This window comes from Myxine glutinosa, chromosome 12 (assembly GCF_964187855.1).
Source record: "Myxine glutinosa chromosome 12, kmMyxGlut1.1, whole genome shotgun sequence".
Lineage (NCBI taxonomy): Eukaryota > Metazoa > Chordata > Myxini > Myxiniformes > Myxinidae > Myxine > Myxine glutinosa.
Window position 1 is genome coordinate 11,988,037 of NC_136272.1, and position 26,954 is coordinate 12,014,990.

A 26,954-nucleotide genomic window follows, 5' to 3' on the forward strand; every position below is an offset into this window, starting at 1 on the left:
TCACCATTGGGAGATAGGGCCAAAAACGATACATAGCAGGATATCTGAAAAAGTTATGGACGGATTTGGACGAAACTTGTTGGACTACATTTGGCAGAGATGTAGCGTATGTGACAAGGACGAAATGATTAGATTTTGGAGAATATCCGGATCCGGATCCGGCTAGTAAAAATTTTAAAGTGATTCTTCACCATTGGGAGATAGGGCCAACCAGGCAGAGGTGGGTTTGCTCTCTACTGAGTGCCGTTCTAGTTTGTTATCTGCGTTTCTCGCATATTGTGACATGATGGGCGTAGAGTAGACTAGTTATCTACTTTGCTGTTTTAATTTTAATCCGCAGCCAGTTTTTCCATCAGTTTCTTCTTCAGTCACATTTTAAAATCAGTCACAGTTTAAAATCTCTTTCAGTCTTGTATTTTTACAGCATGAAGAACTGTTCTTGCTGCTGAAAGCAAGCGTCAATATGTCTTTGCTCATGAGTATAACAATTGATTAAATAAACACAACGTCGATTAAAGAATACCAACCACCATGGAAAACCACCATGGAATAGCTTCTCCTTTCTCTCCACAACGGTTAACATAGCTCGATCAATGTTCTGTTGATTCCATCCATTTATGTTTTAGCAGTTGTTTTTTCTTGATATCTACCCTCGCTTAGTGCTATTCTTAATTCTCACCCAAGTTTTACCGCTGTCTGTTTGTCTGTCGGTCTGTCTGTGCACTAGATATCTCAAAACGTTATGGACGGATTCGGACGAAACTTGATGGACAGGTTGGGTGTGTGACAAGGCCGATTCAATTGGATTTTGGTGAAGATCTGAATATGGATTCGAATACGATAATTATTTAATTTTTTAAGTGATGCTTCACCATTGGAAGATAGGGCCAAAAACGATACATAGCACGATATCTCAAAATGTTATGGATGGATTTAGAGGAAACTTTTTAGACAGGTTGTGTGTGTTACAAGTAAGAATCGATTCGATTTTGGTGAAGATCTGAATATGGATTCGGATACGAGAATTATTTAATTTTTTAAGTGATGCTTCACCATTGGAAGATAGGGCCAAAAACGATACATAGCACGATATCTCAAAATGTTATGGATGGATTTAGAGGAAACTTTTTAGACAGGTTGTGTGTGTTACAAGTAAGAATCGATTCGATTTTGGTGAAGATCTGAATATGGATTCGGATATAAGAATTATTTAAATTTTAAAGTGATTCTTCACCATTGAGTGATCGGGCTAAAACCGATACATAGCACGATATCTCAAAATGTTATGGACGGATTTGGACGAAACTTGGTGAAGATGTTGGGTGTGTGACAAGGACGAATCAATTGGATTTTGGTGAAGATCTGAATATGGATTCAGATACGAGAATTATTTAATTGTTTAATTGATTCTTCACCATTGAGTGATCGGGCTAAAACCGATACATAGCACGATATCTCAAAGAGTTATGGACGGATTTGGACGAAACTTGGTGAAGATGTTGGGTGTGTGACAAGGACGATTCGATTCGATTTTGGTGAAGATCTGAATATGGATTCAGATACGAGAATTATTTAATTTTTTAAGTGATGCTTCACCATTGGAAGATAGGGCCAAAAACGATACATAGCACGATATCTCAAAATGTTATGGATGGATTTAGAGGAAACTTTTTAGACAGGTTGTGTGTGTTACAAGTAAGAATCGATTCGATTTTGGTGAAGATCTGAATATGGATTCGGATATAAGAATTATTTAAATTTTAAAGTGATTCTTCACCATTGAGTGATCGGGCTAAAACCGATACATAGCACGATATCTCAAAATGTTATGGACGGATTTGGACGAAACTTGGTGAAGATGTTGGGTGTGTGACAAGGACGAATCAATTGGATTTTGGTGAAGATCTGAATATGGATTCAGATACGAGAATTATTTAATTGTTTAATTGATTCTTCACCATTGAGTGATCGGGCTAAAACCGATACATAGCACGATATCTCAAAGAGTTATGGACGGATTTGGACGAAACTTGGTGAAGATGTTGGGTGTGTGACAAGGATGATTCGATTCGATTTTGGTGAAGATCTGAATATGGATTCAGATACGAGAATTATTTAATTTTTAAGTGAATCTTCACCATTGAGAGATTGGGTGAAAAGTGATATATAACATGATATTCAAAAAGTTCTGGACGAGTTGTGACTAAACTTGGTGGATGAGTTGGTTGGGTGACAAGAACAAGCCGATTCGATTTTGGTCCAGGTCCGAATCCAGATCCGGCCTATCAGTGGGATACAAAACATAAACTGGTCAGCCTGGCTGAGGTATGCGCTCTACCAAGTGTTTTTTGGGGTTTTTTTTTTTACTCATTTTCTACTTTTCTTCCTTGCAAAGAGCTTTGAGATTTCGTTTTACATGAAAAGCACGGTATAAGAAACAAATTAATTAATCGATTTGATTGAAGAATATTGCTGGATCGGAAATAAACAAACGCAGCAAAAGCTTTAAATATTATGCAGTTATTGCTTTTGAAGAACTCAAATATTTAAAGTTCTGCAAGATCTCCGCTTAAAGTACAACAACAAGTATGGACCTTTGAGTACGACACGTGTCAGGTTTCATTGCACAAACAATTTGTCGAAAGTGCAATTCCTGCCATGCATGAAATGTCATTCCGGATGTAATTGGTTATTCCAAGTGTTTTGCGTTTACTCTGAGCTCAGGGCTGAAACACGAATGCAGTGAATAATGTAATATTTCCGTTTTAGCAATATAATGTCACATTCTCAAGGTGATGCTGCCAGAGCAGCAGAAATACCAGCACCTTCTCAGTTTTTCACTCGAGAATTGTCAAGGAGGTTCTGCACCAAATCCGGGAGGGAAGGTTATTGCTGTGAGAAATTTACAGGGTGGAATATTTGTGTTCCAGTACCTGTGCCGTTTTTTTTGTACCTTCTCTTAAACCATTGGTCGTACAAAGTTTAAAATGGTACTACAGTACATGCATATTAATCATGAAATACCTGGGCAGTGCAAGGCCAAAATAATTTATTTGGACAAAAGTATTTGCATTATTCACATTGATAAATGTCCCAAAATAATTTATTTGGACAAAAGTATTTGCATTATTCACATTGATAAATGCTCCAAAATAATTTATTTGGACAAAAGTATTTGCATTATTCACATTGATAAATGCCCCAAAATAATTTATTTGGACAAAAGTATTTGCATTATTCACATTGATAAATGCCCCAAAATAATTTATTTGGACAAAAGTATTTGCATTATTCACATTGATAAATGCCCCAAAATAATTTATTTGGACAAAAGTATTTGCATTATTCACATTGATAAATGCCCCAAAATAATTTATTTGGACAAAAGTATTTGCATTATTCACATTGATAAATGCCCCAAAATAATTTATTTGGACAAAAGTATTTGCATTATTCACATTGATAAATGCCCCAAAATAATTTATTTGGACAAAAGTATTTGCATTATTCACATTGATAAATGCTCCAAAATAATTTATTTGGACAAAAGTATTTGCATTATTCACATTGATAAATGCCCCAAAATAATTTATTTGGACAAAAGTATTTGCATTATTCACATTGATAAATGCCCCAAAATAATTTATTTGGACAAAAGTATTTGCATTATTCACATTGATAAATGCCCCAAAATAATTTATTTGGACAAAAGTATTTGCATTATTCACATTGATAAATGCCCCAAAATAATTTATTTGGACAAAAGTATTTGCATTATTCACATTGATAAATGCCCCAAAATAATTTATTTGGACAAAAGTATTTGCATTATTCACATTGATAAATGCCCCAAAATAATTTATTTGGACAAAAGTATTTGCATTATTCACATTGATAAATGCCCCAAAATAATTTATTTGGACAAAAGTATTTGCATTATTCACATTGATAACCCCGAAGACCCCGAAGACCCAAAACACCCTGAAGACCCAAAACACCCTGAAGACCACAAAGACCCTTAAAGACTCTGAAGACCCAAAATACCTTGAAGACTCCAAAGACCCAAAACATTCCAAAGACCCAAAATACCCTTAAAGGCCCAGAGGATCCAAAAGACCCTGAAGACCCAAAACACCATGAATACCCAAAATACACCGAAATGGTCAAAGATGCCTATCCCTCTGAAACGACGTGTGGTGAGGCCCGCGGAGCGTGCTGAGTCACACTAGTTATCACAATAAAGATATGGTGAAAATTTGGTGACAAAACTCAAATGGTAAAAAGGTTACCGCCCTGACAGACACACACACACACACCACACACACACACACACACACACACACACACACACACACACACACACACACACACACACACACACACACACACACACACACACACACACACACACACACACACAGAAGTGATTTGAAAACCCGGTCTCCTTTTTTTTTTTTTTTTTTTTTTGTATACTGAATCGAGGCTCGTGAAAGAGTGCTGTGCACGGGATGGGCTAATCATAATTTAAGATTATGTTATTATCGCTGCTGCTTTTCAATCAATTATACAGTCTATTGTGCTGTTATAGGGACTTGGAGACTAATTTAAAAGTACGAGTGCTTCCATTAATTATAGACGCGTGCCCCAGCAGGACAGGTGATGTACACACCTTTGTGCGTGAGTGGGAAAGACTTTTTTGCACAAGTGATGGATATTGTACCATTACCGTTGTACTGAAATCTAACTTTTTGTGACACATGAACAATAGATGGTGTTCAGATATTGTTTAGTTAAAGGATGTACGGACAAGAGGGTACACAGCCCATTATGGTGTCTTCTGCTTTACCGTCAGTAGTGTGATTATGGGAATTCTGGGGCAAAACACGTCTGAGACACTTTACCACCTGTGGAACAAATTTCCACATTCTCTTCAATCTCGTTCCTCCGTCCAAATATTCAATGTGGCTGTTCACCACCATCTCAGATCATCCCCCATCGAAAAACATGATCTTTTCTACCCCCGTGAAACCCCCTTTCCCCGCTCCCCAGCCCCAGCCCCAAGCCAACCTGCTTCCAAATTTATGAGAGTTTGGTTCTTTCCATATTGTCCACCCCAAGCATCATCCCCTACTCATTCCTCCCACACCCATAATTTGTCCAAGTCTTCCTCTACAATCTGTCCTTCAACTCTGCTGTTGTTGTTTCTCCCTTTTACTTTTGTTTTTGTTGTTGTTGCATCCTGACTTCTTCAGTGTATTCACTCTTCCACGAGACTTAACCTTGTATAGAAAAAAGAATCCGTTTTTTTGGTCTAAAAACTGTCGATTTTTTTCATTTCTGGGACTTTTGTCTGAGAGAACTGGTAATTATTGTTGTAATTGCCTAAGAAACTGGCAATTACTCGTGAAGTGTCTCAGAAGTGCTTTGCCCCTGAACCCCCATAATCATTCTACTAGCGTCTCTAAACTAGACCTCCATCATTTGCTGCTTGAAATGTTTTTTTTTGTTTTTTTTCCAACTATTCTTTGTTCATTCTGTTCATGGTCATTTAAAGTGGTCGTGAGTTATGAACTTTCAAATTTTACTTTGTTTATTGCCAATTTGTACATTTAATGACGATTGCTTCATTTCTCAAAAATGTACTCGACTCTCTTCATTTGCTTTACAATTATTATATTTATTATTGTGTCGCTATTTATTGTCTGCAATTGACTTGACACCTTCTTGTGTTTATTCTTGGTTTTGTACTTCCTTATTATGTAATTCCTTTGTTTCATTAACGTGCTCCACCCAAAAGCGATCATTACAAACAAAGTCCCCTCTTACAGGATGCTGCCACACCTGAGTTCGCACTTCCCTCCTCAGCCCGCACTCTCATCGCCACAGACTTTGACAATGATCAACATCTCGAGGTGTTCTTCAACAACATGGCGAACAAGGGACACTCGTCCAACCGAGCCTTCAGGTATTACAAGGAAATACAAGGAACTTATTAGCAGGAAAAGGCCATTTGGCCCATCATACCTGTGCTACATCAATACCACATTAATCAAATATACAGCGCCCTCTACAAGTATTGGAACAGTGAAGTAAAATGTGCTATATTGGAATATACGAAAGAAATTTGGATTTGAGATCAAAAGATGAATATGAGGTGAGAGTACAGAAGGTTAGCTTTTATTTCTTGGTATTTATATGGATATATGTTTTACCATTTTTTTTTTAACAATAACACTTTTTATGTTCAGTCCCCCAAATTTAGGTAAGCATAAGTGTTGGAACAAATGACTGACAGGTGTTTCTTGTTGCATTGATTGTTCACACATAAAAGAGCTGTGAATGTCTCGTCTTGGTTTTAGCCTTAGCCTTTGTCTTGGGAGTCAGCCTTTGAAGTCAGTAGGCATAAACCAACATGAAGACCAGATAACTGTATATGAAAGCAATACAAGCAATTTGGAAGCTGAAAGAACAGAATAATTCAATCAGAACCATAGCACAACAATTGGGCATGGCAAACAAACAATTTGGAAGCTGAAAGAACAGAATAATTCAATTAGAACAATAACACAAAAATTGGGCAGAGCAAATACAACAATTTGGAATATCTTGAAAAAGAAAGAAACTACGAGCATTCTTGGCAATAGACAATGACCAGGTTGGCCAAGGAGAACAACTGCAGTTGATGACAGAAAATCATCAGAGTTGTGAAAAACCCTTCGAACAACTCTCAGTGACATCACCAACAAGCTCCAGAGTGCGGGGATGAACGTATCACAATGTACCATTCACAGAAGACTTAGATAGCAGAATTACAAAGGCTACACCGCAAGATGCAAACCTCTCATCAGCATCAAAATACAAAGGCCATATTATAATTTGCCAATAAGTACAGAAGTGGGCCAATAGGGTTCTAGAACAACGTTTTATGGACAGATGAGACCAAGACAAACCTTTACCAAAGCGATGGAAAGGGTAAAGTGTGGAGAAAGGAAGGAACTCCATGTGATCCAAACCATACTACATAATCTATGAAGCATGGTGGTAGTGTCATGGCTTGGGCTTGCATGTCTGCCTGTGAAACGAGCTCACTCATCTTTATTGATGGTGTAACCAATGATGGCAGCAACAGAACGAATTCAGAAGTGTACAGAAACATTTTGTCTGCCTCTGTACAAGAAAATGCCTCCAAACTCATTGGGCGGCACTTCACCATGCAGCAAGACAATGACCCAAAATACACCGACAACGCAACCAAGGAGTTCATCAGGGGAGGAAGTGGAAGACTTAGACTGGTGAGGTCAAGCTCCTGATTTAAATTCAACAGAGCAGCATTTCACTTGCTGAAGAGGAGACTAAAGTCAGAAACCCCCAAAACAAACAACAACTGAAAATGACTGCAGTGAAGGCTTGACAAACCATCTCAAATGAAGATACCAAGAGTTTGGTGATGTCGATGGGTCACAGGCTCGATGTAGTTATTGCATGCAAGGGATATGTAACCAAATACTAACTATTATACAACTTTAATTTACTTTCAGTTAATCTGTTACAATACTTTGCTTACCTAAAATAGAGGGACTGAACATAAAAAGTGCTATTGTTCTACAATGGTAAAACATACTATAGAACCCTGACATTCGTGGGATACATTCCTGGAAAATTCCGCGAATGTCGAATCTTGCGTGGTCTCCAAAGCGCTCCCTAATCCCAGAAATAGTTGCCGTTTCAACCGCTCGTAAACCATCCCAAATGGTTAGCTCACTCTTGCCGTGAGTGTCATGTTACTTTATTGAAAACGAACCGTTTGTTTTGCTTCGATCTTGTGTGGTCTTCAAAGCGCATGTTGATCACAGAAATAGTTACTGTTTCAACAGCTCGGAGTCCAAACCTGAAGAAAGACAGCACTGCGCATTATCCCATGAAGATAGATGTTGAGTTTTAAATTGTATAATTTTAAACATCCTGGCATCACAGACCTTATGTTAAAATTTCATTTTATTTCAGACTAGCAGGAGTACCCGGTGTTGCCGGGGGGGGGGGGGGTGGGAGAAGGGAGGGAGGCAGGAGAGGGAGACGTGAGGAAGGGAGTGGGGGAGTGGAAAGGGGAGGGGGAGGTGAGGGTAGAGGGAGGGGAAACATATACTACATACACATCATTTTGGCGGGGGGGGGGGGTGCCAACCCCCCAAATGTGGGTGCCTTTGACAGGCCCCTCTGTTTTGGAGTAATAGGAGGGAAGGAGGAAAAAATTTCCTGTGCAAAGAGTGCTTTTTTATATATTTATTTTTTGCCTAAAACACTCCCAGGCACTCACTGATGAACCTCTGGAAGTTTGACAAAGATCCGTTCAGCCATCTCTGAGAAAAATGGCGGCACACACGCACAGACACACACAGACCAACGGCTCTCTTATATAGTGGATCCAAAACAAAAGTTCATATTTACTTACCGTATTTTTACTAAGAACCAGCCTCACTGACTTTTACACCATATCCATACACAAACAGGCACAAATAACTAATGTACCCTGTTAAATATGTTAGTGTAAAACATGCTGCTGTGTCACCAGCAGTAAATTTCTGCATTGCTTTTTCTATAACCTATAAAATGTTTATTTTTATTTTTATTGAATTCTATACTTGAACACTGTAGAACACATATCGCCTTGTTGGCACTTTCAAAACCCTTCAGTTTAGCAGTACTTGGACAAAATGTTACGGAATTTACGTCATCACAACCAATCAAATTTGCTGCTCGCAGACCCAGTCTATGTCCTTGTTTCTCAAGACCGTGTGGCTGCGTGGGCTAAGGTGTTCTATGAACTCCCTATTGCATATGTAACAAAAAAGCGCAATCACAGATTGCAAACCCTCGCCAGGATGTATTTTCAGTGGTTTTTAAAGTCTTTTGTGTTTAAACAAATATGGCGGCCAAACCACGTGACAGATGACGTCATCATTATTTTAAAAAATTCTCCACTAATTTATTCCTAGATTATGCTCAAGAAATGTAATCTTGATCGGATGAAGTTTTGAACTTGTGAAATTATGACGTCATAATAGAGGCACCTATGACATCATCATTAACAGATGTTAATGCACATGGAGAGTTATTTACAATGAGCCATGTCTCAATTTTTTCTATGCAGTGCTTTTGGAGATTATAGAGGTGCAAATGTTTTCGATTTTTTCCAAGATGGTGGCCGAACCACGTGACCGATGACGTCTTCATTATTATTTTTGCTCCACCAGTTTATGCCGACATGATGCTCAAGAAATTGCATCTTGATTGGATGAAGTTTTGTACTTGTCGAATTATCGAATTATGACGTCATAATGGAGGCCTTGGGCCTAGAGAGTTAAAAATTGGGCACAGTCTATTCCAGGGCAAGACAAATATGTGTGTAAAGTATGGCGATTCTATGTGCAACGGTGTAGACATAGTACTGAGCACAAACAGACAAACAGACAGACTAGAAATCACTAGAAGTCAGAGACCGAGGACTTGCAGTAATGTACTTTTTTTTTTCAGGGGTGTTGGTTAGAAGGGAATCGGATAATGTTTGACAGAGTTATTAGTAAAAAAAAACAATTTTTGACCTTGAGTTTGACCTTTCAAGGTCACTCAAGGTCAAAGGTCATGGTGCCAAATGAAATGTCGTATGTGACTTCCTATATGTTAGTAACAGTAAGTGTGTGCATATCTCTTGTACTTTTAGAGTTGTAGTGGTTTGAAATATATTTTAAATGAAAACTCGACCCCCCTGATTTCACGTTTTGGGTGACCTTGAGCTTGACCTTGGGCCTAGAGAGTTAAACAATGGGCACAGTCTATTTCAGGGCAAGACAAATATGTGTGTAAAGTATGGCGATGCTATGTGCAACGATGCAGACGTACTACTGCGCACAAACAGACAGACAAACCAACCAACCAACATACTTGCCGGAATCTTTTCCGGCAAGTAACAAACAGACTGAGGTGAAAACATAACCTCCATCCACCTTTGGTGGCGGAGGTATTGAATGGTGCAAAGTACAGAAGAATCCTTGATGAAAACATGCTTGAGTCAGCCATGGATCTGAAACTGGGTAGGAGATTCACATTTCAGAAGGACATTGATACGAAGCACAAAGCTGAAGCCGCACTGGAGTGGCTCAATGAAAAGGAAATAAATGTTCTTGAGTGGTCCAGTCAAAGTCCTGACTTGAACCCAAACTGAACCTTTATGGTGAAACTTTAGGATTGCAATCCATCGACGATCCCCATCAAACTTGGCAGAACTAGAGCAATTTTCAGTAGAATAATGGGCAATGATTTCTCTATCTCACTGGACAAAGCTGGTGGAAACCGACCCAAAAACCTGATACAGACCTACCTTACCCAAAATGACTCATCGCAGTCATTGCTGCAAACGGTGCTTCCACCAAGTGCTGACCCCTAAGGCTGCTCTCCCCTCTGGGCTGGTGCTCCTGCCACCCACGTAGCTCAGCTTCACGCGGTTGGAACCAAAGCTTTCAGTATCATTGGTATCTTGCACGATGAAGCTGATTGTGAGGGCCTTTCACTCGCTCACCGCAGGCAGGTTGGTGGTCTTTCTGTCTTCTACCGACTCCTCTCCGGCCTTGCTCCCCCAGCTCTCTCTGTGCTCTGTCCCCCAAATATTCCTGCAGGACGCACGAAGGTCTGACAGAACCCCTCTTATGGTGAAGCTGTCAAAATAATGACTCTCTGCTCACCTTCACTCCTTCATTCCTCTTTTCTCTCACCTCTGGAACAAACTCCCTCACTCTCTTCAATCCCACTCCTCCCTCCAGGTCTTTAAAACAGCTGTTCACCACCATCTCTTATCTTCTCCCATTCAAAACCTTGATCTTTTCTACCCCCGTGAAAACACCCCAAATCCAACTTCTTTCCTGAAATTCTTGGTAGTGTTCATTTGCTTTATACCGAGTACCCCTCCTCCCCCCACTCTCCAATCCCAGCCCTCTCCCTTCCACAGATCTCCCGATATCCTTGTTCTCTACTGTTGTTGTGCTTGTGTGCTCCCCCCTCTCTCCATCTTGTCTCCCGCTTCCTTTATTACATGTTTTATGTGTCCGTTTATGCTTTTTGTGTTTTACGTGTTAGCTCTTCCACGAGCGTCGACTTTGTATACAAAAGGGGCTGAATACTTTTTCACAATCAGTGAATTTTGTTTTGTACATGTTGTTGCAGGTATTCCATGACATGTAACAATGTTGTTTGATTTCTTGAGCTATGAATAAAAAAGTTCATTTGGAAAAATTGTTTCTACATAATTCCGAATTCATTAAAATGTAGCATTATTGGTAGGGGGTGAATACTTTTACAGGTATGTTCATTTTATTTACATATTCAATTCGACAGAATGTATTGGCATTGCTCTCCCTTTTAACCCCCTTTTTTTTTTTTTAAACAATTTCAGCATAAGATCTGATTATGATGGCCAGTTGCACGTGGTGAAGCTGAACCTTGGTGATGCAGATGAACCAGCTGGCACCGGTACAGGTGAGATTTTACTTTGAATCAAAGCCAAGTGAGACAAATCTTTAAAACAATCTAACTGAGAGGAGTTCGCTTTTGCAATGGTTATTGGTTAGTTGTTCAAATAGATCCATCACCATTATAATCCCTTTTTGGCTTCACTTTTAGGCAATTAGGTTATACACTGGTTCAAAAAAAAAAAAGAATTCAATGATAAACAGCTTTTTTGTGTGAACTTCGGTACTTTGCCTGGGCCAAATTCCGAGTTATCTGCACACCTTTTGCGCCACAAGGATTACACCAGCGGCTTAACTGCTCGCGAGTATTCAGCATGGCTGGGTGTGGTTGGGGTTAGTGGGAGGGGCAGTGGTGGGGATGCAACCAACATGACTTATAATCAAATTCCAGTTACACATGTATCGGTTTTCTCATCAAATCATGAAAATGTTTCAAATGCTGATGTTGGTGTCCTGATTTATCTTCCTAACAATGAATATCTCACTAAGAATATATATATATATATAAAGTTGTAGTCTGTCTGTCCATCGATGGAATTGTCCCGACAGTATTCAATATTGGGGTATTGCGTATTGGCCCCATCACATTCCACACAAGGTGTTGGTACCTCTGCTAATATGGTATAATTTAAGAGAAATTTTAAATATTGATAAAATATTGAAGAGGGTAATGGATACAGGAGAGGTACAGGAGCTGGTAAAAAATAAAAATCAGCAAAAAAACAAAACAAATAAAAGTAAAAATAATAATCGATAAATGCCCCCCATTCCTCCCTACATCCAATGTTTGTCCAAGCCTTGCTCTCCCTTGTTCCTCAACTCCTCCTGCCCCCCCCCCCACTCCTTTCTCTCTGCTGTTCCTATTACTTGTTACGTCCTGATTCGTTCAGTGTACTTGCTTTTCTACGAGCCTCGACTATGTATACAAAAAATAAATGAGAGTGGAGGGCTGTGGGAGAAGTGGGAAGAGAATGAAAACAAAATAATTTGGAAGGGGATAAGGGTAAAGGGAAGAGGATATGGATGCGGACATTTTACATACATGTCGCGTACACAGTGTTATTACACATTATAAACATTCAGTAGTCTCTGAGGATTTTCATGGTGCCCCATTAACTATTTATGTTACATACTTATAAAAATTTCATATAATAGATTATAATATGTGCAGTTATTGACGTGAGTACTCATGCTTCAGTCTTCGCATGACCTTGTGTGTGCTCAGGGGGAGTCGTCACAGATCTTAACGGTGATGGAACTTTGGAGCTTTTGTTGTCTCATGGCGAGTCAAAGGTCCAACCAATCACCGTCTACACTGCAGCTCAGGTTTGCCCTCAACATCTCGGTATTTCAAAAATTTCGCGATATTTCAAAAACCCGTTGAAGATTTCTCTTTCGTATTACACAGACTGGCAACGGTACCTGCCCTATGGGCGGGGATTCAATTAGGAGGCCCAAATGAAAAGGCAAAATATCAGAAATTGAAGACATTTTTTTATTTTAAACGATTTATATAAACATCCGTTAAATCATATCACACGCGAATCATCAAAATCTAAAGAGTATTTGTAGAATTTCAATAAAAGCTACATCACTGTTCATATCGGTAAATAGTATTCCATCGTGTTTGGAAAAACTGGAAAATTGGAAAACTTGGAAAATTAGAAAAACAACATAGCCTATTTTACTCCAGGGGGTCCCAGGATTACCCACCCAAAATTTCGTTGCGATCGGTTCAGCCGTTTTTGCGGTACCTGGGAACAGACAGACAGACAGACAGACATTTGGTGAATTCTCGTAAGATCAATTCCTCCTACCACCCACAATGCAGAGTCCTAAACTATCAGCTCCCTGTTCAATTAAATATCTTGTTTTACCTTGATTTTTAACTCTGATTAAAAATAAAAAAAATTAAATTTTAAAACTACATTTGTAATCTGATCATGAGAGGCTGTTTGGTGATGTTTTTTCATGATGAGGCACAAGAGAGAATCGTTGAATTATTCGCAAATTTAAAGCAGTACCATACCATGATTTGAACAACGAAACAAATACTACCAGCATCACCATAAGTACATACACATTTCAGGTTTATTGTAATCTTTTAAATGTTTTATGCATTTGACATGTTCTACCTTGTTATAATGTCACTCGTGAATCGAGCTCGGAGTTGATGATCAAGATATTTATAATTTACCTGTTTAGATGGAGTCTTTTACATGATTCAAGTCGAAACTCCTTAATTGGTTAAAAACATTCTTGATTTACAGAAATGACTAAACATGGTAGATGTGTTTTGCATTTTGCCAAATAATAGTTAAATATGAATGGGTGCAATGGTGGTGAGGCAGGGGACAAAACTGCTTCTACTGCGACTAACATCATGTTTATACAATTTATCCATTGTAATTGTAAATAATATATATTGTATGGTGTCCAAGCTGTGTGGGTTTGCTAACTCCTTCAGTTTTTATCCAGGCTGAACCAAACTTGGCCTCCGCAGGATGGTAATCTAACGGTTTAGGCATCAGGGTCCCCAGACTCAGAAACCATTGGCTCGGGGGGCATAGGGGGTTGAGGGGTTGGTTTGGGGGTGGCGGAGAGGGTTTACATAATCTTACTGTAATTCACCAAATGTCTGTCCATCTGTCTGTCCGTCCGTCTGTTCCCAGGTACCGCAAAAACGGCTGAACCGATCACAACGAAATTTTGGGTGGGTGATCCTGGGACCCCCTTGAATAAAATAGGCTATATTTTTTTTTCTTCTTTTCCCCCCATTTTCCAATTTTTCCAATTTCCCAGTTTTTCCAAACACGATGGAATAATATTTACCGAAATGAACAGTGATGTGGCTTTTATTGAAATTCGACAAATACTGTTTAGATTTTGATGATTTGCGTGTGATATGATTTAACGGATGTTTATATAAATCGTTTAAAATATAAAAAAAGCTTCAATTCCTGATATCTTGCCTTTTCATTTGGGCCTCCCAATTGAAGCCCCGCCCGTAGGGCCGGTACCGTTGCAAGTGAAAGTAATGCCCAGTTGCGGAAACGGTATCGAAGCACCAAAGAGATTAAACAACAACGTAAAATGGCCATGTACAATCCATCGGATGAATGTTAAGCTGGGTGTCCCATCTACCAGCAAGACTTGGTGGGCGTTCAGGATCCTCTCAGCAATATTTATAAATTCCTTTCCAAATCACCTTCAGTCAAACGTTGACCCTGGCCATCCAGTTCGTGAAGGAATTGGCCCAGAAACGTTCCCCGGCCGACCTCAAAAGAATGTGGGAATGGTCGGGGCCATTGAATAATTAGTAGTAGTAGTAGTAGTAGTGCTTTTGTTGGAAAGGTTACAGAGATTTGCGTTCAGAGCTCATGCAAGCTCAGGCAAACATATGTTCCCAGTTTAATGTCGCTCAATTCCTCATCTCTGCAAGTCCATGGTTTGAACTACAGTAGCCAAGGTAGAGCATTTTGAAGAGAAAGCACTACCAAGACAGATAAGGGGAAGGTAAAAGAACGCCAAAGAACACCAAAAAAAAGAACGCCAAAGAACACCAAAAAGAATGCCAAATAACACATTTATACAAATAAGAGCAAAATATCTTGTGGGGAGACCGTACAAAGTGCATCATTTATAGTCCAGGTTTCCTTAAACTTTTGAACAGTGTTACTATATTCTGCCGCCTTGTACTCCGAAATAATGCGTGAGCGTATTAAGCCCTTCAGACATACAGAACTGTGTTCCACCACATCTTTCTCAATTTTTGCCTTCCTGGTTTTATATATTGCCATTTTTGCACAGGCTAAAATAAAGTTAACAAGGAGATCTCGTGACTTGCTTAGTTTCTTTACCGGGTGCCCGATGATAAAAAGTGTTGGAGAGAAGTGAAGCCAGAAGCGCAAGAGAAGATTTTTCATCAGTAAGAACACTGGTTCAAGACGGTGGCATTGAAGGTATATGTGAAATATAGTTTCCCTTTCACCACAAAAGCAGCAATCCTCTGAGACGTTAGTGAAGTGCCGCATCATAGATCCAGAGCTCAGTGCACCATGTAGCAACCTCCAACTTAAGTCTGCCATCATTCTTGGCGTTGGGTAGAGATAGAGTGAATCCCAACATGGATGAACAGTCGAAGGAAGTGGAAGAATCTCACGCCAGGGAGTATCCAGTCGGGTTGCAAGAGCTATATAATGGAGCGAGTGGATCACTAGCAGGTATATATTTTTCCTTGATAGCCCACAGAACGACATTTCCACTGTGCCAGGGGTCTTACTCATATTGTTTGCAGGTATTGGCTGAGAGAGCTCGCAACATCGTGGTCGGATTTTAAAATCCATGGAGTTACCGGTGGACATCTGTCCAGATCCATCACCCTCTTTGGGATTCTCTAGATATTCCAGACAATCGGGAGGCAAGGAGCTTTTGACCTCTTCAAGTATCCTGGAGGGGATCCTGATTGTCCTCAGGCCCATTTTCGCTGCGAGTTCCTTGGGTAAAAGCGTTCTCTTACCATCGTTCAGAAGGTCTCCCACTGTGGATATGCTACCAGCTAAGAGGCTCCTTCGTACTGAAAAGGAAGCCAGAGTTGGGCCCTGTAGAAGAGGGTTGAGAATGAGCGGTTCTTCTAACAGGTCCTTGCCTGGATAAGGAACTGTTCTTTGTACGTCGACTACATTCCAAGCCTTCAGCATTTCTTGATAAAAAGGAGGCAATGTAGCACTAGACAGGCTCCGAGATGTAATGATGAAAAGATTCCTTTTGTACCCAAGATTGAGCACTTTGCTGAAGAAGTATGATGCCAGTGAGCACCATTGCGGTGCAGGGTTCACATGTAGGTAACGTTGTATGGTCTTCAGCCTGGATGCGTGGTAGTGGCTTCGAAGGCAGGGAAAAGACTGTCCACCTTCTGAAAAAGGCAAGCTCAGAATGCCCAGGGAAACCCAGTGTTTACCATTCCAAAAGTAGTCCAGTAGCTTCCTCTGCATCTTAACCAGAAACTCCTCTGGAGTGCTTATGCAAGAGAGCCTGAATACTAACTTCGGAATTATAAACTGTTTAATAAGGAGTGTTTTTCCCCTCAGAGACAGGACTTTTAGTAGTCCACTCCAGTCTCTCAACTTTGCTTCGATCTTGTCCCCTAAAGTGTTCCAGTTAATGAGTGGTGAGGACCCATGGGAAGTGGATAAGTGCACCCCCAAATATTTGAGCTCATTGCGACTCCAGGTCAATTTCTGAAAAAGTGTTGGTAACTCCTTTACCTGCATTTGTCCAATTAGAAGCCCTGAGCTTTTCCTCCAATTGATTGTAGCAGACGATGCTGCTGAATAGACCTGCTGACAATCATAAACTATTTGCATATCCCTTGCATTACTGGCAAACACGAGAACATCATCTGCATATGCAGAAAGTTTGAGGTTGACCCTGTTGTGTGGCACCACAATGCCAGTTAGCCTTCTTCTCATCAAACAAAGGAAGGGTTCGATACATAGGGAATATAATTGGCCGGACAGGGGACATCCTTGTCTTATTCCTCTCTTAAATGGAAAGGGCGCGAGCAAGAAACCGTTGACTTTGACTAGGCATTCTGCCGACATGTACAACGTCTGAATCATGCCTACAAATCTCCTCCCCAACCCAAATGTTAGCAAGGTTTCAAACAGATACTCATGGTTCATCTGGTCAAAGGCTTTCTCCTGATCCAAGGAAAGAAATCCGACTTGAGTCCGAGTCATGTCCGCATACTGTATCAGGTCTCTGACAAGGGATATGTTGTCATGTATTGTCCTGCCTGGAATGGCATAAGATTGGTCCGGGCTGACTAATTTTGTCAGGACTGGTCCAAGACGGAGTGACAACATTTTAGCCATGACCTTATAATCCACACACAGCAGAGACACAGGGCGGTAATTCTTCAAGTCTCTCAAGTCACCCTCCTTGGGAATCAAGACCAGCATCGCTCGACGCCAAGAAAGGGGCATTATACCTGTATCACATGCTTCCTGAGCTACGCTTAGGTAATCAGGTCCAACCAAGTCCCATACTTTTATATAGAATTCACATGATAAGCCATCCATGCCAGGGGCTTTATCTCTTGATAGGCTGTGCAGGGCGGTTTTCAATTCTTCCAGAGATAATGGAGTCTCCAGCTGCTCCCGGTCTTCTACAGAGGCTTCAGGAAGACTACTCCACAAAGTGCCACCTGCACCTGCATCTGTGCTCTTACCCGAATACAGCTGAGCGTAAAAGGCTCTAATTCGTTTTTGAACATCCTCAGAGCCATTGAGCAAGAGACCATCTTCTGCGAGAACACTCGCTATAGCCCTGAATTGACCTTTGCGTTTTTCCACCCCTTTGAGATAATTCAGGACATATTCATCCTCAGAAATAAACTGCAAACGAGAGCGCACATATGCCCCTCGTGCCTTCACACGACTACATGCTTTAAGGGTGCTCTTTTTTTCTTGGTATGCCTGCAGTTCAGTAGAGGTAAGTGTGGCCAGGTGCTTCTCAAGGTGCAGCAGTTCCTCTTCCAGTCTTTTGATCCCTAACCCAAGTGTTTTGCTCGATCCATACGAGTATTCCTGACACAGCAATTTCAATCGTACCTTGCCTACATCCCACCAGAATCCAAGTGAGCAAAAATCTCCTTTTTTATTCCTCCAGGCTTGCCAAAAATTCAAAAAGATTGACAAAAAGGCTTCATCCTGACTTAAAGCATTGTTCAGGTGCCACAAGCCAGGGCCTCGCCTTGTTTCCGCCAGGGAAAACTTAATCCAGGCCAAGTTGTGATCTGTGAAATGGGCAACTTTTATGCCGGAGTCACTGACACTCTTACACCAACGGTGAGACACGTAAATTCTATCGAGCCGGGATTGTGATATATGACCACCTCTGATACTCGTATACGTGAATGTTCTGTCTGTGGGGTGTTGTATGTGCCAAGTATCCCTCAAGTTTAACAGTGTTATGGTTTGTTGTAATATTCTTACAGAGGGATTATGCGGCTCCTGACCTATTCGATCAAGGGAGGGGTTTAGAGTGCAATTAAAATCTCCTCCAAGAATTACACACTCTTCACCAGGCAAGGTGAGCATGAATCTCTGCAACCGGTTGAAGAAAATCCCCCTTGCAACTCCTACACAAGGTGCATAAATGTTGACGAAATTGACAACAAATTCTTCAAACTTTGCTTTTATATGTAGCAACCGCCCCACACTGGCTTCCTTTACGACAAGTATTTCAGGTTTCCTCTTTGGTGAAAAGAGGGTAGCCACTCCACAAGATGTGTCCGTTAGGTGACTGAAAAAGGCCAAGCCTTCCCATTGGTTTTCCCATCGGGATGCAGCCTCTGGGGTCGTGTGGGTTTCCTGCAAAAAGGTTACTTCAAGTTTTTCCTTCACACAGAATGACAATACCTGGTGCACACGGAATGCATCCTTACAGCCATTGACATTCAATGATCCTATTCGTAAGTTTGATGTCATTGTTGTATTAAGAGTTTTGTTTCTGTGAAATTCATCCTCCTAAACGAATTTATATTCAGGCCTGTAACTCAACAACTTTGCTAGAAACTTCCTGACTCGGGCTTGTTCGGCCGAGCCTGAAGTCCTTGTTTTATGTCCCTCTCTCCTTAGTGCATACAAGGAATGCACTAGCAAGTCATAATCTTTCCACCGTTTCAGCGCATTTTCCACTTTCTTCCTGCTATGCAAGCTTTGTTCCAGGAACTCGAGTATCTCCTGGCTGGGAATGCAGGAATGGCGCCCTGCCGGTAGGTCTGTCTCTAAACCAGTCAGTGACCCTTGATAGTCTTCCCCATCACCAATACTTTCCTCATCATCGCTGTCTGGAGGTTCAAGATCCTTCTCCTTTGGACTTGTACAATGTGTCAAGTCTTCTGCCATGTCGTCTCTCAAGGCTGACTTGGCATAATCTTCTGGCGCAGAGGAACGCTCCTTTCGCTCTGATGCGGCGGACGTTGCTACACCTGTGGGAATGGATGCCTCCTCCTCAGTTGGTATAGGAGATCCAACCTTTTGGGGTCGTAAAATAGAGATGTGCTCAACTATTCCCCTTTCTGCGCCAACAGTGAGTGAAGTGACATCACCTGAGATGTCGGTCAGTGCCAGCAACTTTATTGATGCTTGTGTGTCTGGTTCCTTCTCTCTGTCTGTCCCTCCGATGAATGCTACTTCAGAATCCTTTGAAACTTCGGTGTTAATCCATCGGTTCAGAACTGCTCTTATAGACGTTTCAATCCCTGGTTTATTTTGAAGCTTCGTTGCAGTTGTAATTATTGGATGCATTTTCTCAGGAGCCAACATCACAGTATCGTTTGGCCCTGTCAAGTCAGATACCTCTAGGTTGTTTGTCTTTTCCGTGCTGGGTTTACTACCTGACGGTCTCCCTTCCTGTTCATTCTTCAAACTGTCTTTGGGTGGATCTGAGAGAGAAGACTCTCCATATCCTGTCGTTTGATGAATAGTTTCCTCTTCTTCTTCTTCTTCTTCCATTTCTTCAGATTGGGTTACCACTCTTTTCTCCTTCAGAATACTAGGCTTTACAAATCCCTTTGACACATTACTTCCCGTGTCATCCTCAATTGTACCAGGGTGTTCCGTGGTCCCATCCTCTGCGGGTTCTGATTTCCTCTTCTGTGCTCTCTTTGCCTTCCCTGCTCCCACTGCCTGCCATTGATTTATGGCATCAGAAGAGTTGGGATGAGAAGCTGGTATAGAACTTTCTTGAGGGTCCACTGCCCTCGAGCACAAAGGAGCAACCGCCTCTCTTAGGTTACCTACAGTGACGCTGGGATCCTCTCGAGGCTGATCTGGACGTTGAGGAGCTGCAACCTCTTTAATGATGGTGGGGCAGTCTGCTCTCCTGTGATCCTTCGCTTTGCATACAAAACAACGGGGTTCGTTTGTCATATAAAACACCCTGTAATTCTTTCCGTCAAAAGGAATAACAAACGACCCCTCACATTCAGCCTCCTTTCCCAATTCAATGGATACTTGTCTTTTAAAAGACCAGACATGTTGTAGGGAGGGCTCATGACAGCCCAAAGACACAGGCTTGATGGGTGATCTCAACACTCCCAGTCGTTCCAGGAAAGGCACCACGACATTGTCAGGCACGTAAGGAGGTATATTAGATATAATTATCCTTGTACCAAGACTTGAGAGCGGCTCGACTTGTACAAAGAGTCCTCCCACACTAATCCCTTTCTCAATGGCTTTGTTTGCTGCAGCCTCTGAGTTAAGAAAGAACACAGCTTGTCCATACATTTTCGAGGCTGCAACTATCGTTGCTGGATCAACCACACCAGCGAGTGCGTTCACATAGGCCTCTATTTGGGTGATTTGGCCCAACTCACATTTCACCCCGTGCTTCCTTGTTAACACCTTAAACGGGTGGGCAGGGCGGTTCCCACCTGCACCAGAGGTAGTAGCGGCCATTTTTGCCCATGTACCATCCAGAGGCATGATTACTATTAACGGTATATTTCCCGTCAAATGAAAATGGAAAAAAAAATATCAATGAGCTCGTTCGCGAACTTTTGCTTATCTTAGCACGACCGGACCGGTATGCTAAAGATTAACTCAAAAGGTTAATCAAACGCGCGTTGAGCAAATAACTTATCGGCTTAATCGCCAAAACTATGCAAATTTAGCACAGAAAGTCAAGGGTCATTAAGCAAAAACAAGGAGGTCAAACAGTTTGTGATACGCCACAAATCGGGCGCGGCAAATCTAGTCCCACACGGGTGCGGCCGCACGCCGCGGCTAGGCCCGAACACAAAGGGCCAATAACTCAAACGGGACGTCAAAGTAAAGTAACAAAATGAACCAACTCGGTTCAAATAACCCAAATAAACCAAAAATACAAACGGAAGAGGGTGAGATGGAAATGTCGAAAATAGCACGGCTCGAGGAGCAGCAAAATGGCGTGGCGTGGCGTGGCGTAGTAGTAGTAGTAGTAGTAGTAGTAGTAGTAGTAGTAGTTATGATATTGCCGATTTCAGTTGAAATATTTTGATGAAGTAACTTCATGGAATAACATCAGGCATTAAAAAAAGAAAAGCAAATATTTCTACAGATGATCATATAGGTCACTGTGCTGAATAGGTTAATTCAACAACCAGACCTGAAGACCCATTTGGAGGCCATGGCTTTCCTTGTCAAAACAAGAAGAAAAAGACATAAAATGTCATCGCCCCCGTGATTTTAGTAATTTTGCTGTACAGAGTTAAAGGCCACCAGTCGGCCATCTTTGGTCAGATTACAAAACAAAATCTTCTGCATATGTATACTCTCATGTATTGTCTTTGGGCCATGTTTAAACAAAATCTGTCCATGCATGCCGAGAAATGGTTGTGGACACGTTCAACTAACAAAATGGCCGCCAGTCAGCCATCTTGGATCTGATCTTGAAAAACAATGACGTGCATATGTAACCCATCATTCATTTTCCGTGTGCCAAGTTTGAACAACATCGGTAAATGCATGTCGAGAAATGATTGAGGACGTGTTCAATATCGGGTTTTTACAACTAAAAATGCTGCCAGTCGACCAGTCGGCCATCTTTAACCCTTTGAGTACGGGATTTTTTTTTGATAAAAATACCCCCGGTACGGGATTAATTTGGCATTTTGGTACGGGAATGCAACCACGTACTGACGATCTATTTATAGGTATTGCCGATGACGTGTAGTAACGTCATCCGAACACAAAACTATTTCACGGGTTGCGGCACTGGACGTCGTCCGTACTCGAAGGATTAAGCAGATCGCAAAATGAAGTGAGGTGCACATGTATGCCATCGTGCACTGTGCCTGTGCCAAGTTTGAGCAAAATTTGTAAAGGCCTGTCTGAATAATGGTTGAGGATGTGTTGAACATCTGGTTTATTTACAACTAAAATGGCCACCAGTCGGCCATCTTTGATCAGATTGCAAATACAGTAAAGTGAGTTGCACGTGTATGCCATCTTGTACTGTGCTTGTGCCAAGTTTGAACAAAATCGGACCATGCGTGTTCAAGAAATGGTTGGGGACACGTTTAAGTAACAAAATGGCCGCCAGCCGGCCATCTTGGATCTGATCTCGAAAAAAAAGACTTGCATATGTAAGCCATCATGAATTATCTGTGTGAAAAGTTATAACAAGATCGGTAAATGCATGTCTGAGAAATGGTTGAAGACGTGTTCAATACCGGTTTCTTACAACTAAAATGGCCACCAGTCGGCCATCGTTGATCGCATCATGAAACAAAATAATGATGTCGAGTCTCCTCGGGAAATTATGTCGAGTCCCCTCGATTGGGACGAGACCCAATCTATAAGCCCCATTTCGGACTAAGTGCAATGGGGCCTAATAAATTCAGCCAAGGTCTCATTACTTCATCATGGATTTCTGCCCATTCATCCTCTAAGTTCAGTGAGGGAAACTGTGATGTAGAGCAATCTTCACGCCCATGGACATCTTACAGTTTTGCTCCTTAGATATACAAGACACCTTCAACTTTGTAAAATTGAGTTCATGTGGAAGTTTCCGTTGATGGAATTGAAGTTTTTGTAAAGTTAGTGAGAGTTTAGTCCTTGGAAGACAATGATCAGTGAAGTTAAGTGCAGCTGCACCTCACACAACACATGCGTGTTTTACATCATGCAAGCTTCACATCCAAGAACAGGCGACCAGGCAGCATGATGTTTGTCTACCTGGTGGTTGAAGTCTCGTATGATAATTAGTTCATCTGCACTAAGTACTTCCTGATTGACATGACCAAGATCACTGAAGAATTGCTCTGTAGTTGACTGTGGGTTTGTCAATGTCGGTGCATAAGCACTTATGATGCTCAGGTGACAGCTGCCAGAAAATGGAATTCCGCGGAGACATCAGCCTTTCATTAAAGCCACAGGGCTGGTTTACAAGCTGCTGGATGAGGGAAGATTGTTTAGTAAAACCAACCCCAGCCTGTCGGGCCTCATTAGCCGATATTACCTTTCCAGAAGACTTTATAGCATGAACCCTTTATATAGAAGACTTTATAGCCTGAACCCCTTGTATAGAAGACTTTATAGCCTGAACCCTTTATATAGAAGACTTTATAGCCTGAACCCTTTATATAGAAGACTTTATAGCCTGAACACTTTATATAGAAGACTTTATAGCCTGAACCCTTTATATAGAAGACTTTATAGCCTTAACACTTTATATAGAAGACTTTATAGCCTGAACCCTTTATATAGAAGACTTTATAGCCTGAAAACTTTATATAGAAGACTTTATAGCCTGAACCCTTTATATAGAAGACTTTATAGCCTGAACCCTTTATATAGAAGACTTTATAGCCTGAACACTTTATATAGAAGACTTTATAGCATGAACCCTTTATATAGAAGACTTTATAGCCTGAACCCCTTGTATAGAAGACTTTATAGCCTGAACCCTTTATATAGAAGACTTTATAGCCTGAACACTTTATATAGAAGACTTTATAGCCTGAACCCTTTATATAGAAGACTTTATAGCCTTAACACTTTATATAGAAGACTTTATAGCCTGAACCCTTTGTATAGAAGACTTTATAGCCTGAACCCTTTGTATAGAAGACTTTATAGCCTGAACCCTTTATATAGAAGACTTTATAGCCTGAACCCTTTGTATAGAAGACTTTATAGCCTGAACCCTTTATATAGAAGACTTTATAGCATGAAACCTTTATATAGAAGACTTTATAGCATGAACACTTTATATAGAAGACTTTATAGCCTTAACACTTTATATAGAAGACTTTATAGCCTGAACCCTTCATATAGAAGACTTTATAGCCTGAACCCTTTATATAGAAGACTTTATAGCCTTAACACTTTATAGAGAAGACTTTATAGCCTTAACACTTTATATAGAAGACTTTATAGCCTGAACCCTTTGTATAGAAGACTTTATAGCCTGAACCCTTTGTATAGAAGACTTTATAGCCTGAACCCTTTATATAGAAGACTTTATAGCCTGAACCCTTTATATAGAAGACTTTATAGCATGAACCCTTTATATAGAAGACTTTATAGCATGAACACTTTATATAGAAGACTTTATAGCATGAACACTTTATATAGAAGACTTTATAGCATGAACACTTTATATAGAAGACTTCATAGCATGAACACTTTATATAGAAGACTTCATAGCATGAACACTTTATATAGAAGACTTTATAGCCTTAACACTTTATATAGAAGACTTTATAGCCTGAACCCTTTATATAGAAGACTTTATAGCCTTAACACTTTATATAGAAGACTTTATAGCCTTAACACTTTATATAGAAGACTTTATAGCCTTAACACTTTATATAGAAGACTTTATAGCCTTAACACTTTATATAGAAGACTTTATAGCATGAACACTTTATATAGAAGACTTTATAGCCTTAACACTTTATATAGAAGACTTTATAGCATGAACCCTTTATATAGAAGACTTTATAGCCTGAACCCTTTGAAAAGAAGACTTTATAGCCTGAACCCTTTGTATAGAAGACTTTATAGCCTTAACACTTTATATAGAAGACTTTATAGCATGAACACTTTATATAGAAGACTTTATAGCCTTAACACTTTATATAGAAGACTTTATAGCCTGAACCCTTTATATAGAAGACTTTATAGCCTGAACCCTTTATATAGAAGACTTTACAGCATGAACCCTTTATATAGAAGACTTTATAGCCTGAACCCTTTATATAGAAGACTTTATAGCATGAACACTTTATATAGAAGACTTTATAGCCTTAACACTTTATATAGAAGACTTTATAGCCTGAACCCTTTATATAGAAGACTTTACAGCATGAACCCTTTATATAGAAGACTTTATAGCCTTAACACCTTATATAGAAGACTTTATAGCATGAACCCTTTATATAGAAGACTTTATAGCCTGAACCCTTTATATAGAAGACTTTATAGCCTGAACACTTTATATAGAAGACTTTACAGCATGAACCCTTTATATAGAAGACTTTATAGCCTGAACCCTTTATATAGAAGACTTTATAGCCTGAATGAACCCTTTATATAGAAGACTTTATAGCATGAACACTTTATATAGAAGACTTTATAGCCTTAACACTTTATATAGAAGACTTTATAGCATGAACACTTTATATAGAATACTTAACAGCATGAACCCTTTATATAGAAGACTTTATAGCATGAACACTTTATATAGAAGACTTTACAGCATGAACCCTTTATATAGAAGACTTTATAGCCTGAACCCTTTATATAGAAGACTTTATAGCCTGAACCCTTTATATAGAAGACTTTATAGCCTGAACCCTTTATATAGAAGACTTTATAGCCTGAACCCTTTGTATAGAAGACTTTATAGCCTTAACACTTTATATAGAAGACTTTATAGCATGAACACTTTATATAGAAGACTTTATAGCATGAACACTTTATATAGAAGACTTTATAGCCTGAACCCTTTATATAGAAGACTTTATAGCCTGAACCCTTTATATAGAAGACTTTATAGCCTGAACCCTTTATATAGAAGACTTTATAGCATGAACCCGTTTCCGTTTCCGGTGTTCCGGTATATTGATTCCGTTTCCGGTCCGGTCGTGAGAGGACGCTGGCGTCACTTGCTCGCCGCTTCTCTGACTGGACCATTGTCCGTATCTTGCTTTCCTGGTGGTCGTGGCGGATTTTTGGCCATTGAGTCTGCCCTCTGCACGGTTCCGGCTCTGCTCTGCTGGTCCTGGCTTCACCTGCTCGGCTCCTTCGCTGTTTCCTCGGGCTCACTCTCGTGGGTTGTGCCCATTGTTTGCAGCGGCGGTGGTGGCGGTTTGCCGCCGTGATCTTGATTAGCGGCGGCGGTCGTTTGCCGCTGCATTTGCCGCTTTGCCTCCTCAACCTTGGCCTCGTGCTCGTCTCTTCGCTCCTGTCTGCCCTCTGCATGGTCCAGGCTCTGCTAGTGGCTTCACCTGCTCGGCTCCTTCGCTGTTTCCTCGGGCCCACTCCCGTGGGTTGTGACGATTGTTTCGCCTCCTCACCCTTGGCCTCGTGCTCGTCCCTTCGCTCCTGCTGGCATGGCTCTGCGGTACTCCGCCGCAAGGCTTCTCCTGCTTAAAACCCGCTCCACCCCATCATGCATCTCTGCAATCAAATCGAATGGACTCCTGCGTCGACCCAGGTACATTCACCGTGGCTCCGGTCGTAAGTTTGTTTATTTACAATCAGGTCACTCCATCCCCATCCTCTGGTCGGCTCAGCGCACTCCCACTCATCGTCCCAACACACCTGGTCACAACAACGCACAAAATCGCACCTCCTGTCTGCGAACCCTGGCCAAATCACCTGGATTCATACCCGCCGTACAAAACAACATCAAGCTCACCCTGTTCAATACCCGGTC

General features: G+C 40.8%; 1 protein-coding gene across 1 annotated transcript in view; it reads left to right on the plus strand.

Moving 5' to 3' along the window:
- Positions 1-26,954, plus strand: part of LOC144888388 (cartilage acidic protein 1-like) — a 246,602-nt gene that overhangs the window by 199,349 nt on the left and 20,299 nt on the right. Inside the window, exons 7-9 of the mRNA XM_078766245.1 lie at positions 5,829-5,965; positions 11,444-11,526; positions 12,745-12,845. Coding sequence (XP_078622371.1) covers positions 5,829-5,965; positions 11,444-11,526; positions 12,745-12,845 — 321 coding nt within the window. The remainder of the gene's footprint in view (positions 1-5,828; positions 5,966-11,443; positions 11,527-12,744; positions 12,846-26,954) is intronic.